The sequence below is a fragment of the Amblyraja radiata genome, chromosome 29 (genome assembly GCF_010909765.2).
Source record: "Amblyraja radiata isolate CabotCenter1 chromosome 29, sAmbRad1.1.pri, whole genome shotgun sequence".
Classification (NCBI taxonomy): domain Eukaryota; kingdom Metazoa; phylum Chordata; class Chondrichthyes; order Rajiformes; family Rajidae; genus Amblyraja; species Amblyraja radiata.
In genome coordinates, this window is record NC_045984.1 from 17,083,603 (window position 1) to 17,100,095 (window position 16,493).

The window sequence follows — 16,493 nt, forward strand, 5'->3', positions numbered from 1 at the left end:
AGAATATAGGAAATAGAAGTAGAAAGAGGTCTTCCAAGCCCTTTGAACAGTTCCATAATTCAGTGAGATCATGGGTGGTCTTCTTTACTTTCTGGCTTGTTTCAATATCGTCTGATCTCCTTAAGTGCCCAAAAACCTAGTTATCTCAGCATTCAACATTCTTAACCAATGTAACAGACGGGTTTTACTATTTTTAGCTTGCAGTAACAAACATAAACTTACGGCTATTTATAGCTTTATTTTTGAAAATCCTGCAGGAAAGTGAAAGCCCTGTCCCACAGTACGAGTTCATTCCAAGAGCTCTCCCGAGTTTACCCTGATTCGAACTCGGAGATTTACAGTAATGGCCACTCGTCGGTACTCGGGGCTCTCATGGACATTTTTCAACATGTTGAAAAATCTTTACGAGTCTTCCCGTGCTTACCTGCCATTAGCGCGTCTTCCCGAGTACCTGCTGTTAGCGTTACGAGACGCTAAGAGACGTCCCCTAGCTCTGACCTACTCGCTACGTTCATTCTCCGTGCTTACCACAAGTTTGATTTTTTTAAACTCGGGAGAGCTCTTGGAATGAACTCGTACCGTGGGACAGGGCTATCAATTTGCTATTGCAAGTCTGAACCTTTCCAGCCCCTAACCCCTTTTTCCCATTGACATAATTGTTTTTATAATGCAATTTTCTATTACACGAGATGACTTAGGATTGCAACTATCTCAATGATCGCATTATAATAAGACTACATGTCCTTCATGATTAAACATTGACAGCCCACTGAGGTAGAAAATTCCAAAGACTCTTGAGTTAAAGAAAACAGGGTTTGAGCATCTACCCTGTCTATCCCTCTCAGATTCATTACTCAGTAAGATCATAGCCCATTTTTCTAAGTTACATTAAGTATACTTAAACACCATCTGAGGATGAACCCTTCATTCCAGGAATCAATTGAGTAAACTTACAGTGTACTAACTCCAACGCAACCATATCTTCCTTTACATATGGAGACTATTTTACATGGTGTTCCAATGAAGTCTTACCAATTCCCTTCTATGAGACTTCCATATGTTGGTACTCATGGCTCATTGCAGGAAAGGTCATGATTGCTTTCCCAATTGCTTGCTACTATCTGGATATTTATTTTTTTAATTTAATGAACTAGTGCACCAACGTTGTTCCATACATTTACATTCATATATCAAATTATGAGAGGCAAGTATTATGTTTTACTCTTGTTTGCTGTGGCAAACAAACAAAGTGCTTCATTAAATCCTATTGTCGATTTTCTGTTCATTAATATTTTCTCCACCAATTCAACCCCATGAGCTCTTTGTATCCATGCTTCATAAGATTACTGGCTGTAAAGGTCATTTTTGGGTTGGGTGGCTATATCTGATTAAGAGTTGCAGGGATCACTGCTGGGTCCCAAGTTGTTCATTATCAATATCAATGATTTAGATAAGGGGACAAGTCTAACATATAAATACAATAAAATATACTATAGATCAGGCAGTGTCTGCAGAAAGAGAAATGGGGTTAATAATTCAGGTTGAAAATCTTTTGTCAGTTCTAGATTGAATGGCTTTACTCACCCTGAGAAATTTGTTTGAAGTTAAACCAACATTTTTCTTTCTGGCAAAATTAAAAAAAAAATGTTTAACATTTTAATACCAGGTTTGGCATTCTTTGGACAGTTTTAGAATGACATCATCCTCAGGTTGGTTAATCATAAACAACTAGTTTACAGCCTCTGTTGACTTTATTGAGCTGCTTTTTGGACATTGGACCTTTTTTTTCCAAAACTTCCAACTCTCACTGCTGTGTCGCTCAAATTACCCAGCCTGTGGGATGGGCCAGTCGAGGACACTGCAGGGAGTTTGTGTTATTCTCAGTTCTGAACTCCCTTATGATGGTAGGCAGAGCCTACCATTAGACATACGATACTAACTGATGATGCAATTTTCCCAGGACTCTTGCTTCTTAAGGCCCTTTAGATAGATTATGGTCCTTGCTGATGGTGAGAATTGGAAAACGTTGTCTCCACAATTTTCAGGGAAGTATTACCTAATTGTGTCAACAGGAATCCTCAAATAGTATCCCCAACATGTTGCTCGCAGTTGGGGAATGGATCAACATAAAGTCTTAGGTGTTAGATAATTTAGTGACAATGACGTTCACTAGTTTACGGCGATTTAAGGTAAAATCATTTACATGGTTTTATGATTATTCTTGATGTTTCATTCAATTTTAGTGATTCTATTCGCTGCTTTATAAATGGTGGTGCAGCCAACAGTGCTGTCTGTGTGGAGTTTGCACATTCTTCCTGTGACTACGTGGGGTTCCTCAGCAGGGAGAATTCTTCTTCTTTGCTTTGATTAGTTCCACAAGGTCGTTTATACAGTGCCCTACATAATGTTTGGGACAAAGACCAATCATTTATTTATTTGCCTCTGTACTCCACAATTTGAGATTTGTAATAGAAAAAAAATCACATGTGGTTGAAGTGCACATTGTCAGATTTAAATAAGGCAATTTTTATACATTTTCGTTTCACCATGTAGAAATTACAGCAGTGTTTATATATCGACCCCCCATTTCAGGGCACCATAATGTTTGGGACACAACAATGTCATGTCAATGAAAATAGTAATGTTTAGTACTTTGTTGCATATCCTTTGCATGCAATGACAACTTGAAGTCTGCGATTCATGAACATCACCAGTTGCTGGGTGTCCTCTCTGGTGATGCTCTGCCAGGCCTGTATTGCGGCCATCTTTAGCTTATGCTTGTTTTGGGGGCTAGTCCCCTTCAGTTTTCTCTTCCTTATATAAAAGGCATGCTCAATTGGGTTCAGATCGGGTGGTTGACTTGGCCACTCAAGAATTAACCATTTTTTAGCTTTGAGAAATTCCTTTGTTGCTTTAGCAGTATGTTTGGGATCATTGTCTTGCTGTAGAATGAACCGCCGGCCAATGAGTTTTGAGGCATTTGTTTGAATGTGAGCAGATAGGGTGTGTTTATACACTTCAGAATTCATTATGCTACTACCATCAGCAGTTGTATCATCTCATATATTGCAAAACATACTTGGCTAATAAAGTGTGATTATGATTATGAAACCAAAACATTGTCTGTCCATTTTGCTCAACAGTTGCTCTTGTGTCGCTTATACTTGTAGTGTAACTGTTCCATTTTGAAAGACATTTATATTTTCAGCTGGTAACTATACTTTTCAGCTATTGGATATGCAGGGCCCTCCAAACATGAATCAGCTTTAGCAGCAGACAGTGTTTGATGCAATGTCTGTTCCAAGCGAGCGAATGGAAGAGTTTGAATTATTTCTTGTCATGTGCCTGGTGATGATCTCTTCTTATTGAGTGAATGAAGCAAGTATAGCTCAGTTATCCTACAATTTGTTCTTGGGGAATTACTAACGGTTACAATTAAGGATAGGATGTTTGACCATCTCGAATGTTTTAATCAGAGACAGCAGATGTTTGTAAAGATGAAGTGACTAAATTGATATGTCCATGGGTTTCTAGAAGTCATTCAATGTAGACCCTCATCCGGTCTCATGGGTTTACAGTGTCCTCCATAATGTTTGGGACAAAGACCCTTCATTTATTTATTTGCCTCTGTACTCCACAATTTGAGATTTGTGATAGAAAAAAATCACATGTGGTTAAAGTGCACATTGTCAGATTTTAATAAAGGCTATTTTTATACATAAAAAGAAAGAGAACACTGGTGAGCTTACTAATCGCAAAGGGACTGGCAGGCCAAGGAAGACCTCCACAGCTGATAACAGAAGAATTCTCTCTATAATAAAGAAAAATCCCCAAACACCTGTCCGACAGATCAGAAACACTCTTCAGAGTAAGGTGTGGATTTGTCAATGACCATTGTCTGCAGAAGACCTCATGAACAGAAATACAGAGGCTACACTGCAAGATGCAAACCACTGGTTAGCCGCAAAAATAGGATGGCCAGCTTAGTTTGCCAAGAAGTACTTAAAAGAGCAACCACAGTCTGGAAAAAGGTCTTGTGGACAGATGAGAGGATATGCAAGAAAATACTAAACATGACTACTTTCATTTACATGACATTGCTGTGTCCCAAACATTATGGTGCCCTGAAATGGGAGACTATGTATAAACATTGCTGTAATTTCTACATGGGGAATCCGAAATGTATAAAAATGGCCTTTATTAAAATCTGACAATGCACTTTAACCACATGTGATTTTTTTCTATTACAAATGTCAAATTATGGAGTACAGAGGCAAATAAATAAATCTGAAGAGGGGTTTCGGCCCGAAACGTTGCCTATTTCCTTCGCTCCATAGATGCTGCTGCACCCGCTGAGTTTCTCCAGCATTTTTGTGTACTCGATTTTCCAGCATCTGCAGTTCCTTCTTTAACAAATAAATAAATGATGGGTCTTTATCCCAAACATTATGGGGGGCACTGTAGCGTGCAATATTGACCTGACTTGGGTGATTGTGTGAACAACTGAAGGTAAAGAATGGGGTTAATGGGCAGGTACTCACATTGGCAGTATATTATGAAGGTGGCCCTCTGGGGGTTGTATTGGGTTCAACTATTCACTGCTTTCACTAGTGGATCGAGAGCCATATATTCAAACCTGTCAAAGACTTGAAAGTTTGATGGCATTGTAAATATTGAGGTTGAAAGTATTAAATCAAAATAGATTCAGAAAATAGGGAAAAATGTGGTAAACATATTTCAACATAGACAAGAGAATGATCATTCGTTTTACTTAGAACTGTGGAAATGCAAAGAAAAATTAATGGTCCAGCTACATAATTCATTAAAATGTTAGGTTAATATTAATACTACTTAATATTTTGGCTGGAAGGCAATAAACCTCTTCAGTTTTCAACAGGCAAGTGAAGAGCTGTGAGAATTAAAAAAATGAATTTAGTGTAGGATTAGTGTAATTAGTTGTTTTTAACATGGTTGGTGCATAATATTAGTAAAGCTGTTTTGTGATTTGACAGAAACCATGGCTTGCACCAGAACAGAGGCTACAAGTTCATTCACATAACAACATAAAATGTGCTTTGTGGTTTAATATCAGGTTAATCTGTAGTAGATTAATTTTGCATTAATGTCTGTGCCATAAATCCAAGGTATGCAAATTCCATGCTTGAGGAGAGATTTCACCTAGTTTTCTTCAGCCACAGGACTGAACAAAGTGGGCTCAGGCATTTATCTGCATTGCATGTTTTTCCAAGTACAGACTGCACTCAAGTCCTGAAAGAAGTCAAGCAACAAAAGATTTAAGGGCCTGTCCCACTTGGGCGTCATTTAGGTGACATCATTTACGTGTCACGACGCACGCGTCATGACGTGCACGTGATGCGCGCATGGTGCGTGGTGACGTAGGCAGTGACGCGCGGTTGCGCGCGGTGCCCCGGGATTTTGAGATGTACAAAATCTTCGCGCGCCATCTGCGTGACGCGCAAATGAGGCACAAGTGGAACAGGCCTTTAACACTCTACCTCAGTACATTTGACAATAAACTCAACTAAACTAAACTAAAGTCAATGTCGCTTGCCTCCTGTGCGCAATATTCTTCACCAGCCTGTGCAGATCTCTCTAACCCCTTGAGAGACTCAAACTCCTCCACCATTATCCATTAATTCAGCAACAACGCAACCCCTATAGGGGAATTTTACTTGTGTTGTGCTTTGTTCCGTTAAGTTTGTACCTGCTGAAAGCATCAAGAATGTACAAGCACTCAATGGGGAAAATCACACAGAAACCAACAATATCAGTTCCATAGCATTATGGAGGGAAACTGACAAATCTGTTCTGTGATTCTCAGAATTGTGATTGCTCTTTCAATGAACCAATCGCAAACAATAATGGGGTGACCCACATTGAAAGAAAATAATGTGGGACAATTTCTAAGCTTAGTAGTTAGGTGAGAAGCTTAGTTCCCTTAAATTAAAGGCACCTGCTTGCAGGGCCGGCCCTAGGAGGTGCAACAAACAAAATGTGCAGATTACCTCTGAAAAGTACATAGTTACAATACCACTTGTTCTATTGACTGTGAAATGAAAAAAAAGTAATTTAATTAACTAGATCCTGGAAAACCAATAAAAATTGGCGAAAAACCAGTCCAGGCATTACATTTTGGACTTCAGCCCCATCCTACCCTTTCGGGGTTTGATTACTGCAGACCTTTTTGAGTGGAAGACTTGCTATAAAACCACGGATTTTACGATTTAACTACTTGGTTTCCCTCCCAAGTTGACTCTCTCCAACTTTCCCCACGAGAGCTCGCTTAAACCAAATATAATTATTTTTACATTTGGCCGTTTCTCTCCAGAAGCTGGTAAATCCAAATCCAGACATATATTGAAAGTTGAGTGGTGTTTATGAGCAACAGCTCAGTTTCAACTGTTTAGTGCCCTCCCATCCTCCCATACTGTGAAATGATTTATTAAAAATATTAATTTATTTTATTTTCAGAAAAGAAAATTCAGAATTTAAGTGCATTGTTGGAAACAAATGATCTTTTTTGGATTTCTATTAACATTCATAAATTATAAATGAGTCATATTATTATTGCCTTTTATTATGAGAAAGTTATCTTTCTTGCTTTTTTCTCTGCAAAGTCTTTAAGAATTGTGTCTAAGTTTAAACTCATGCTAATTTCAGATTCAATGGACATAATTGCGTTCAAACCGTGGCTCAAGTGTTTGCAGTGCTCTATCTACCACTTGATTAAAACATTGTACTCTGAAGGCTGTTTTTGGATCTGGCAAAGGTTCATCTGCAGATTCATAATCAAATAATTTTCTATTTTCGCATAATCGCTTACTCTGAGTCTTGAATACAGGCTCAGCATCTAGGTCTTTGGCAAATTCACTAACGTCAATCAAGGCTTCATCAAAACCTTTTTTCCTGTATGTCTTTAACCAGTTACAAAGCTTTTGAAATGAAGAAAGCCCTGTAGCAACATCCAAGGTATCACTCTGAAGTTCCTTACTCACAAAATTTACTTGAAAGAGTAAGGAGTGCCAGAAAACTAGTGAGGCCAGAAACTTGTAATATCTCATTTGACTGACTAACGATTCAGCATCGCTATTTGCTTGAGCATCATCAGTGTTTTCTGCTAACTCTTCTAGTGCATTACAAACTTCAGCAGCTTGGTACCGTACATCTTTGGCACTTTCTACATTCCCATCGTGTTTCATAGAGAGGTTTTACAGACAGATCTGTCACATGTTTTCTAAAAACAGTCCATCTTTTAGTAGATGATGCAAAAAGGGTGTAAATACACTGCAGAGTTCCAAAGAAAGTCATTGCATCTGGACATTTCTTGGCCATGTCTCCCAGAACTAGGTTATAGTTGTGACATGCGCATGGTGTAAAGAAAGCTCTTGAATTCTTCTGTAGAAGTCGTGCCTGCACACCTGAGGTGTGTCGCTTCATATTGGCACCATTATCATACCCTTGTCCACGGATATTTTCAACATCCAGCCCTAATGTTTCAAGTTCATGTAGAAGGGTATTGTACACATTTTCACCTGTGTCTTTCCACCACTAAAAACTTGATGAAATTTTCATATACTCCTGCTGGAGCATTTGATTGTACACCATCAGCTACATATCTAACTACCATCGACATTTGATCCTGATGACTGATGTCAGGAGTACAGTCGAGAATTACTGCAAAGTACTTAGCAGCCTTGATTCGTAAAATGATTTCCTGTAGAACAGCTTGACCCATTATCTTAAAAAGCCCATTCTGGATTCTTTTTCCTAAATAATGATCATGTATTTCCATATTCTGGATTTTTCACAGATCTTGCATTACTGGAGCAAACTTTCCTAGCAACTCAATAACACCAAGTAAATTTCCATTATGTGGTGTTCCTATGTGTTCCTCAGATCCCCGGAATGGCAAGTTTCTTTCTGCCAGGAATTGTACAGTGGTTACCAGTCGCTCAAAAACTTGATGCCAGCGTTTTGGTTCTTGTCTGATTAGTTTTTCTACCACTTCATCAATAGTTTTTTCAGCAGATAATCTTTGCTGCAGTTCACAGCAACTGAGCATAGCTTGCAAATGCTTTTTTGAGTTCTCATGCTCAGCTAGTCTTGGATGAATGTTCGGCCAGTTATTAAAACCACAATTTGCAAGTGCACTTGCTGCGTTATTATCAAAAAGCTTGCAGTAGTAACAAGATTTTATCACTTGATACAGAGTATATTAGCCATGGACGATCTACAATTTCACCATTTGACAGTTTTCTTTTGCAGTGAAATTTTGAAAAACGTGATCCACTCTCTTGGGGAAAAAATCTACTATAATTGTAGGTGGTCCTTTTTTCACTAAATAGTCCCTGACTTATCACTCTGACTTATCATTTCTGGCCTTGTTGCAGGATCATCTGTTAATTCTACAAAACTGGCAAGTTTTGAATTCCCGTTCTCCCTTGCCTCAGAGGCACCAGCAGTCATATCAACAGGCGAGTTTCCTTGTTTGTCAAATTCAACACTTTCGAAATGGCCGATCTCACTTTCAGTAAATAAATTCCCACTTTGATTGCCTTGCATAACTTCTTCAGACTGGCTTCCTTCGGTGTCATCATCTTCACTGTGTTTTGGTTCTACTTGCTCTTCTGCATTTTCTGAGATAGTGTTGCTGAAATACTTATCTAATGCACCTTTCTCCTTTTCTGCTTCGGCTTTCTTTGCCTTGGCTACACTCCTCTTCTTACTGCCACTCAAATATGTTCTGCCGATGTGCCTTAGTCTTTTACTCATATTTACAGAATTTTGGTAGAACCTGCAATGTGGTGTTACATATATATTGCTATGTGTTGTAGGTGTGTACAACACATGTGTGTACTTGATAAGCAGAGAGTAGATTACTCTTCTAGCGCGGGGCCCCCTTAGGCACGGGGCCTAATTGGGAGCAATTGGTCCAATTGGCTTAAGGCCAGCTCTGCCTGCCTGGTGATCTTGTGTTCATAATTCATTGTGGTATGTAGGATTGCAACAGCAGGTGACATAGAAGATGATACATTGAGAGTTGATATTTAATTTAAATTATGATTATTAAATGTAGATAATAAGCAGCCCCCCTTTAACAACGGCAGACTTCCCAGTGAGTCAGATGTTTGTAGATTCATTGTGAGTAGGCACATGATCTTGACTGATCATTTAATCTAGCAGGGTTTGAGAGTGTCATACATTATAACAGGCAGCCTTTGGGTAGGATGCTAATGGGCCTGTCCCCATGGGCGATTTTTCAGGTGACTGCTGGCGACTGTCATGTTGCCGGCAGTCGCATGAAAAACTGGCAACTGGAATGGCGACTGTCAGAGTGGAACACACACACACACACATCGCTATCTTCACCAGCCTGTTACACAGGCGAGGGACAGGGCAAGCAGGGGGAGCGCTGTCTGAGTGAAATTCGCACGATGCAAAGCCAAGGTGATACAAACACACATATATGGTAAGTCCTTTAAAAGAGGGGTGGGGGGAGAAGGGGGGAGAAGAAGGGAGAATGGAGGAGAAGGAGGTAGAAGGGGTGGAGACAACTTTTAAGAAACCAAAGATACACGGCTGTGAAGTTCGGCGGACATTTAACATTACCGGTCGATAACTACAGCATACGTTTTTTTCCCCAGTGTACGGTAAATCCTTTAAAAGAGGGGATGGAGGGGGGAGGGGGGAGGGGGGAAGGGGAGAAGGGGGGGGGGAAGAAGGGGGGGGGTGGAGTGGAGACAACATTTAAGAAGCCAGAGATACACGGCTGTGAAGCTCGGCAGACATTAACATTACCGGTCGGTTATCTGTGGTTCTGAAAACTACTGCTTACGGTTTTTTTCCCCCAATGAGCCAATGAAATTCACCGGTCAGCACTGGCTACAACCTACGAGAACGTTTGACCTCCTGGCAACCCACTAGGACCTCCTGGCGACCCACCTACGGCACGAGAATTCTCACTACTCTCCATGGCGACTTCATTCTTGTTGTCGCTAATTTTTCAACATGTTGGACCATAATGAGGCCGCAACTAGTTCCCAGAATGCGGGAACTCCTCGCGACCATGAAGGCGACTCCCCGGCAACTACCACGAACATGTGGCGACCATGTGGCGACTGCATAGTCTCCTGCAGTCGCCTAAAAAGTCACCTAAGTGGGACAGGTCCATAAAGCTCTTGCTCATTCAAGTAAATGCCTGAAATCCCATGCAGCAATCTGAAGAAGAACAGTTGGGTTGTTTCTGAATTCCTTCCTAATATTCTTCTCTCATCCACCATAACAAACTCCTTGGTTATTTATTTCATTGGTATGCATGAGTACTTGCTGTGAGTATATTGGTTGCCATCTTTTTCTTCATTAAGCAGTGACGACAATTTAAAAAAAAAATGTTTTAGGGTGTTTGAAATTACCAAGGATGAAATAAGGAGTAATTGTGAGGAACGGCTTAAGCAAAATTCATTGATAGATACAATTTATTTTGTACTTCAAAATCTTGCTGTTGCAGCAATTAAATTTAATTATCTACCATTCTAAACAAAGCAAATTAAGTAACATAGCAAAAGAGAAAATCTAATAAAGGAACTATCAATTGAAGTAAGCAGATTTTGAATTAATAGAGAAAGGGTATTTCCTCAATATTGTGGAAAACTAAGATGAGATTTCATTGTATTTTTAAGAAACTATGAGACCAGGTGCGGACCCGTTGGGCCTGTCCCCCAAGGCAATATTCCACCACTGATCCATAGCCCCAACTGCGCAGGCACGGCTAACAGGTTCCCATTGTGACGCCAGAGATCCCCGTTGTGATGCGAGCAACGGCAACCCTCCCCCAACTGCGCCTCGCCATCCCTATTCCTACCCATATCCTCCATTTCCCCTCAATCCCCAGCACTCCCTCCCTCTCCTCTTCACCCTCCCTCTTCTTTCTTCTCTCCTTCTCCCCTCCCCACTCCCTTCCTCACTTCTCCCTCCCTCTCCTTTCCCCTACCCTTAGTCATTCCCACCCTCCCTCCATAACCCTTCTCCCCTCCCTACACCCCTCCTCTCTATCTCCCAGCTCCCCCACTCCTCACCTCCCCCCATCCCACTCTCCCTCCTCACCTCCCCCACTGCCTCCTCTCCCTCTATCCCCCTCTCCTCCCCCACTATCCCATCTCACCTCCCCCACATTCCCCTCCCTCCCTCCCCACTCCCCTCCTCTCCCTCTATCCCCTGCTCCCACATTCCTCAACTCCCCCCTGTCACACCCCCCACAATGAAAATCACAATGTTTTTTTTTTAATGAAACCTCCCCACCTATTCCAACCCCAACAATGAAAATCGTTTTAAAAAAATTAAATTCTCAATGAAAAGCGCGCTTTTTCTTTAAAATGTTAGCTGTTAATGAAAACGGAAGAATTTGATTAAAACTGAGATTTTCTGAAAATCGCAATTTTTTAATGAGATTCGGGATTCCATTGTGACATCATTGTGATGTCGAACGCGGCTGATGGGCAGGTCAAGTGGAAAAGTGCTTTGAAAAGTAATGTTTAAAATGTCAATAAGTTTAAAATATACCATCTGAACGAAACTTGTTTGATTTACATCACAGGACAATGGTGAGTAAGGTGGGCCAAAACATGTAGTGCCATCGTGTACCAGTTTGGCGGGGTTTTGGGATCTCATGCGCACGCATACAAACAAACAAACAGGATGACAGTTTTAGTAAGATGGATGGATGGATGGATAGATGGATAGATAGATAGATGAACTCTGACAGAATCAGGGTAATTCCACTGATTGGGGAAATCAGTTGAAGGGATCATTCATTTAAAACCAAGGGTGGTTGGTAGGGGTCTTTGTGCAGGGAGTCAATCGAACATAGAACAGTTTGTCCTGGACACAGATTGAGACACAGCTCATTACATCTTTTAAGATTAGAGTAAATAAACTTTTGAAGATAACAGGGCAATGTTGAAAGAGCTGGTCAGAGAGGATGGCTTTGAATTTCCAAGGATTGATTTAAATGCACATTTCCTTTTAAACTAAAATGAATGACCCAACCATTGATCCAACGTAAGAATTTTTTAAGGTGAGGGGGAAAGATTTTATAGGAATCTGAGGAGTAACCTTTTCACACTAAGAGGGTGGGTGTATGGAACAAGCAGCCAGAGGAGGTAGTTGAGGCATGTTGGTTGATGTGGGCAAGTTGGGCCGACGAGCTTATTTCCATACTGTATGACTCTATGACGTTAACTATTGAGAAGGATTCCCAGATCCTTTGACTCCATTTTTCTATTCCTTGGTTTGGTGCAAATTTTATTAAAGATACTTCTGATGACAAATACCTATTCAAAATCCCTTTGACATTGATTGGCCCTTGTGCACTACTAGCTTCATTTTAAATCTTCCCCTTATTTTTCACATTGATACTGTGGATTCTTGAGTCGTTCAGTATCCTATTCATTCACCTCCTGACTTCCTCAAACCTTTCTATCACCAACAAGGCACTTCAAGAATTTACTGAAATATTTGATTAAAAGGTTGAAATCACTCAGAAGGTCAGGCAGCATTGTGACAAGAGAAACAGAATTAATCTTTCAGATCAATGATTTGTATCAGAATTTGAAAAGGTTGGAGGTGTAGCAGGTTTAAAACAGTCTGAGAGGATGAGGGTATCTTGGGAGAGGAGAAAAGAACAAAAGGAATGATCTGTGATAATTTTGTATTTGTCTGCATATGCTCTCCAACGGCACACGAGAGACTCAGCCTCAGTCAAGATAAAATAACCCACTTGTTTTGCATTTCATCCATCACTTGAACCATTCATTTGCCCCTCAGTGGTGCAACATGGCTGTGGGGTGTTTCATTCACAATTTGCACTGCAAGAACTTAGTAAGATTCTTTACAAATATTTCCCAAACCTGCAACCTCTTTCATCTCAAAAGACGGAAGAAGCAGGCATATTGGAATAACATCACTTCAAGTTTTTCTTGGAGATTCATTGCTCTTCTTTCATTGTCATATGGATGGCTTACTGAAGCTCTCAAGCCTTCAGCAATGTTGGGGGGCTGGGGGGTACTATCTCATAGACTGCAACAGTTCAGGCAGATGACTCATCGCCTTCTCAAATGATCTAAATTATGGCATTCACAGTGACTTTACTGCTGTGAATGAGTACTTGAAGATTACCAATGTTGCACCATGTATTAAACAGCAAGAAAGTACAGACTGATCAGTCCAATATCAGTGGTATAAATATTATTGAAAAAATTCTGAGGCAGTAAAGCCAGCTTGGGTTAGCTAGTATCGAACCTGATTGTTCATCATCTTCATCAGTTTATCACCAAATCCCTCACCCACTGAAATCCAAATCCACTTCTCTTCCAATTGCCACCCCATTCAGAGGATCTACTTCCTCCATGGTCTCAGCCCTCATGCCTTGCATCATTATCTGACACTCAGCTGTGTTCCCCAATCTGTTGGAAAGGACTTTGTACATGTTTATCTGCGAAAAGCTGGTTTTATTGCACACAATAAAGCTACTTCACAGCACCTGAGACCTGGGCTCGATCCTGACTTTGGGTTCTGTCTGTGTGGAGCTCACATGTTCTCCCTGTGACCGCAAGGTTTCCTCCAGGTGCTCCGGTTTCCTCCTCCGGTTTCCTCCCATATCACAAAGACATACTGGTTTGTTGTTAATTGGCCCTATTGTTTAGTAAGTGGATAAGAAAGTGGGATACATAGAATTAGTGTGAATGAGTAATCGATGCTGATGTGCACTCGGTGGGCCAAAGCAACTATTTCTATGCTGTATCTCTAAAACTAAAAACAACACAAAAAGAATGCCTCAGACTTTATCCGTAATCAATTTTTTTATTGATATGGCCATGTGCAAAATACACATTGGTCTGTTCTACTTCTCGAGTTTAACAAGATATTTCCATTGCTAAAGAATTTGAGAGTCCTCATACCTACAATTATCTAATAAAACATGCTTGTGTGGTGCTGTAGTGATCAAGCAATTAATGAAACATGCACTTTTTTCAGTGAGTTGAGATCATGGTCTAAAGTTCATCTCAGATTACTATATGGTACTTTGATTTATGTAAAAGCATAGCTTTGTGAGCCCCTTTTCTCCTCCCCTATTTATTGGGTAATTAGCACTTACTGCGTGACACCCTGGCATTCTCAACAATCTGTGTGATATCCAGCAATCAATCACTGCCTTCCCATGACACTCGGTTCAGATAACAGTCCCTTTCCAGCCAATCGTAAGGGCAGCTGATGTTGCAATACTTGGAGCTATTTTTCCCTGGTTGGACTTCAACTTAGTCACAGCTCAAATCAAAGGAAGAGTGAGGGTGAATCGGTGAGTGGAGGGGAAAAAACTTCCAAAACGCAGAAGGACCGAGGAACTCCATATTATTACATTTCCGAAAATGACACTCGTCACAGGGAGGGTAAGTTTATTTCAATTTAAATACCTTTTGAAATTAAAAGATCTGATTTTATCATTCGTTTATCAGATCTGTTCCAACACTAAACGCTAAAGCAGGCCAAAGTTCACACCGAGATTAAAGCACAGAGTTCAGGGTGGTGGATTGAAACCTTTTATATACCCTGACATTTTAAAGTGTATTTATTCATAAAATGTATTCTTTTGAGATCATTTTTTGTTTTAATTTAAGACTTAACAATCTCAACATGAGACAAAGTGTTCACAGTAAATGAAATATGATATATTTTTTGGAAAACATGGCAGGTAATTTACAAACAGCCAAGTCCTTTAGGCACCAGTATGATAATAGCATGGTAATCTTATATAGTCACAGAGGGGAGGGAGGAGAGGGGGGGGGGGGGGGGGGGGGGGGGGGGGAGATACATGTTAACCAAAACATAAGGGGAATACTTCCCTTTTCAGATTCTTTAAGTGGATTTTTTACATTTAGGGAAAGCATTGAATTTATTTGTAATATTGGACTGATATCCCCATTTTAGAAGGATGAGGGGAAACATTGAGACCTACCGAGTAGTGAAAGGCCTAGTGAAAGGTTTGAGTGGATGTGGAGAGGATGTTTTCACGACCAGAGGTCACAGGCTCAGAATAATAGGGCGTTCCTTTAGGAAGGAGATGAGGAGGAATTTATTCAGTCAGAGGGTGACGAATGATTATTCTGAAGAAGTGTCTCGACCCAAAATGTCACCCATTCCTTCTCTCCAGAGATGCTGTCTGCCCCGCTGAGTTACTCCAGATTTTTATGTCTATCTTCGGTTTAAATCAGGATCTGCAGTTCCTTCGTACACCTCAGTGTTTGTAACCTGGGTTTATTTTTGAAAGATCTAGGGATTGTGAACTGGTGCAGAGGATGAGTTGAGGCCTGAGGTAGGTCAGCCATGATCATATTGAAATTTGAGGTTTGATGGGTCGAGCATCCTACTCCTGTCCCTATTATCCTGTGTTCTTAGTACAGCACTGGAGCATCTGCATTGCGCTAGGTGCTTGTGTCCAGACACCGGAGGGGTTGAACTCCCAACATCTGTTTGAGGCAAGCAAGCTTCTTCTGAACTGGTGCAAAAACCTCTAACATACTGTGGTATAGTTGTATATAAGCATCAAAAGAATCCAGCTTTATTCTCAGAAATAAATGCAGAAAAGAGATGCATAAGGCCAATCCATTCAGGTATCCAAATACCTTCCACCAAGGCCTGCTGGATCTCCCGGTTGCTAATCATTATAACTTTCCTTCCCATTCCCATAATAACTTTTGTGTCCTGGGCCTCCTTCATTGCCAGAGTGAGGCCACACACAGATTGGAGGAACAGCACCTGTATTCTGCTTGGATAGCTTGCTGTCTGACGGTATGAACATTGGATTCTCCAATTTTAGCTGAACAACAACCTCTGTCCACACTTCCTTCCCACCCTCTTTCCCTCCCCTCTTCCCTGTGCCCCACCTGGACTCACACCCATTACCCCTCCCCTTCCTCTGGTTTCACAATTTGCATCTCTTCTACCTTTACCTCACATGTGTTCTTACCTAAGGTTGTAAGCTGCCCCAGCTGAATATGAGGTGCTATCCTTCAGTTTGTGTGTGGCCTCACTCTGGCAATGGAGGGAGCCTAGGACATAAAGCTCGTTATTGGAATGTGGATTTAAAATGATCAGCATCTGGGAGATCCAGCATGGTATGAGCATTGAATTCTCCAGTTTTAGGTAACTAACCTAGAAAGAATATCCCCCTTCTTACACCCCCTGCCCCCCCTTTTCTTTCTCACCTAAGCACGTAATATGGTTGGGGATTTATATCATAGATTGCTTCCAAAATTCAGTCTCGCTGATTAAACTATGGCATACTACTGCTGCTGCTAAATCATCAATCAACTCGTTTTCACCAAGCACACAGCTAACAATGGCCAGTTTCCTTTGTAGCGACGCAGTGGTGCTGGTTTCCGACGGGCACGGTGACGGACGCACCACACATCTCTGTC

At 40.9% G+C, this 16,493-nt stretch overlaps 1 protein-coding gene across 2 annotated transcripts in view; it reads left to right on the plus strand.

Moving 5' to 3' along the window:
* Nucleotides 1-1,658: 1,658 nt before the first annotated feature.
* creb3l3 (cAMP responsive element binding protein 3 like 3) overlaps nucleotides 1,659-16,493 on the plus strand; it is a 45,135-nt gene continuing 30,300 nt past the window's right edge. The window contains exon 1 of one of the 2 annotated variants that reach the window (XM_033046697.1): nucleotides 1,659-2,189. In XM_033046697.1, the coding sequence (XP_032902588.1) occupies nucleotides 2,160-2,189 (30 nt within the window). In that variant the 5' untranslated portion in view covers nucleotides 1,659-2,159. Of the gene's footprint in view, nucleotides 2,190-14,325; nucleotides 14,466-16,493 lie in introns of those variants that run through there. The other variant, XM_033046698.1, reaches the window with a different exon arrangement.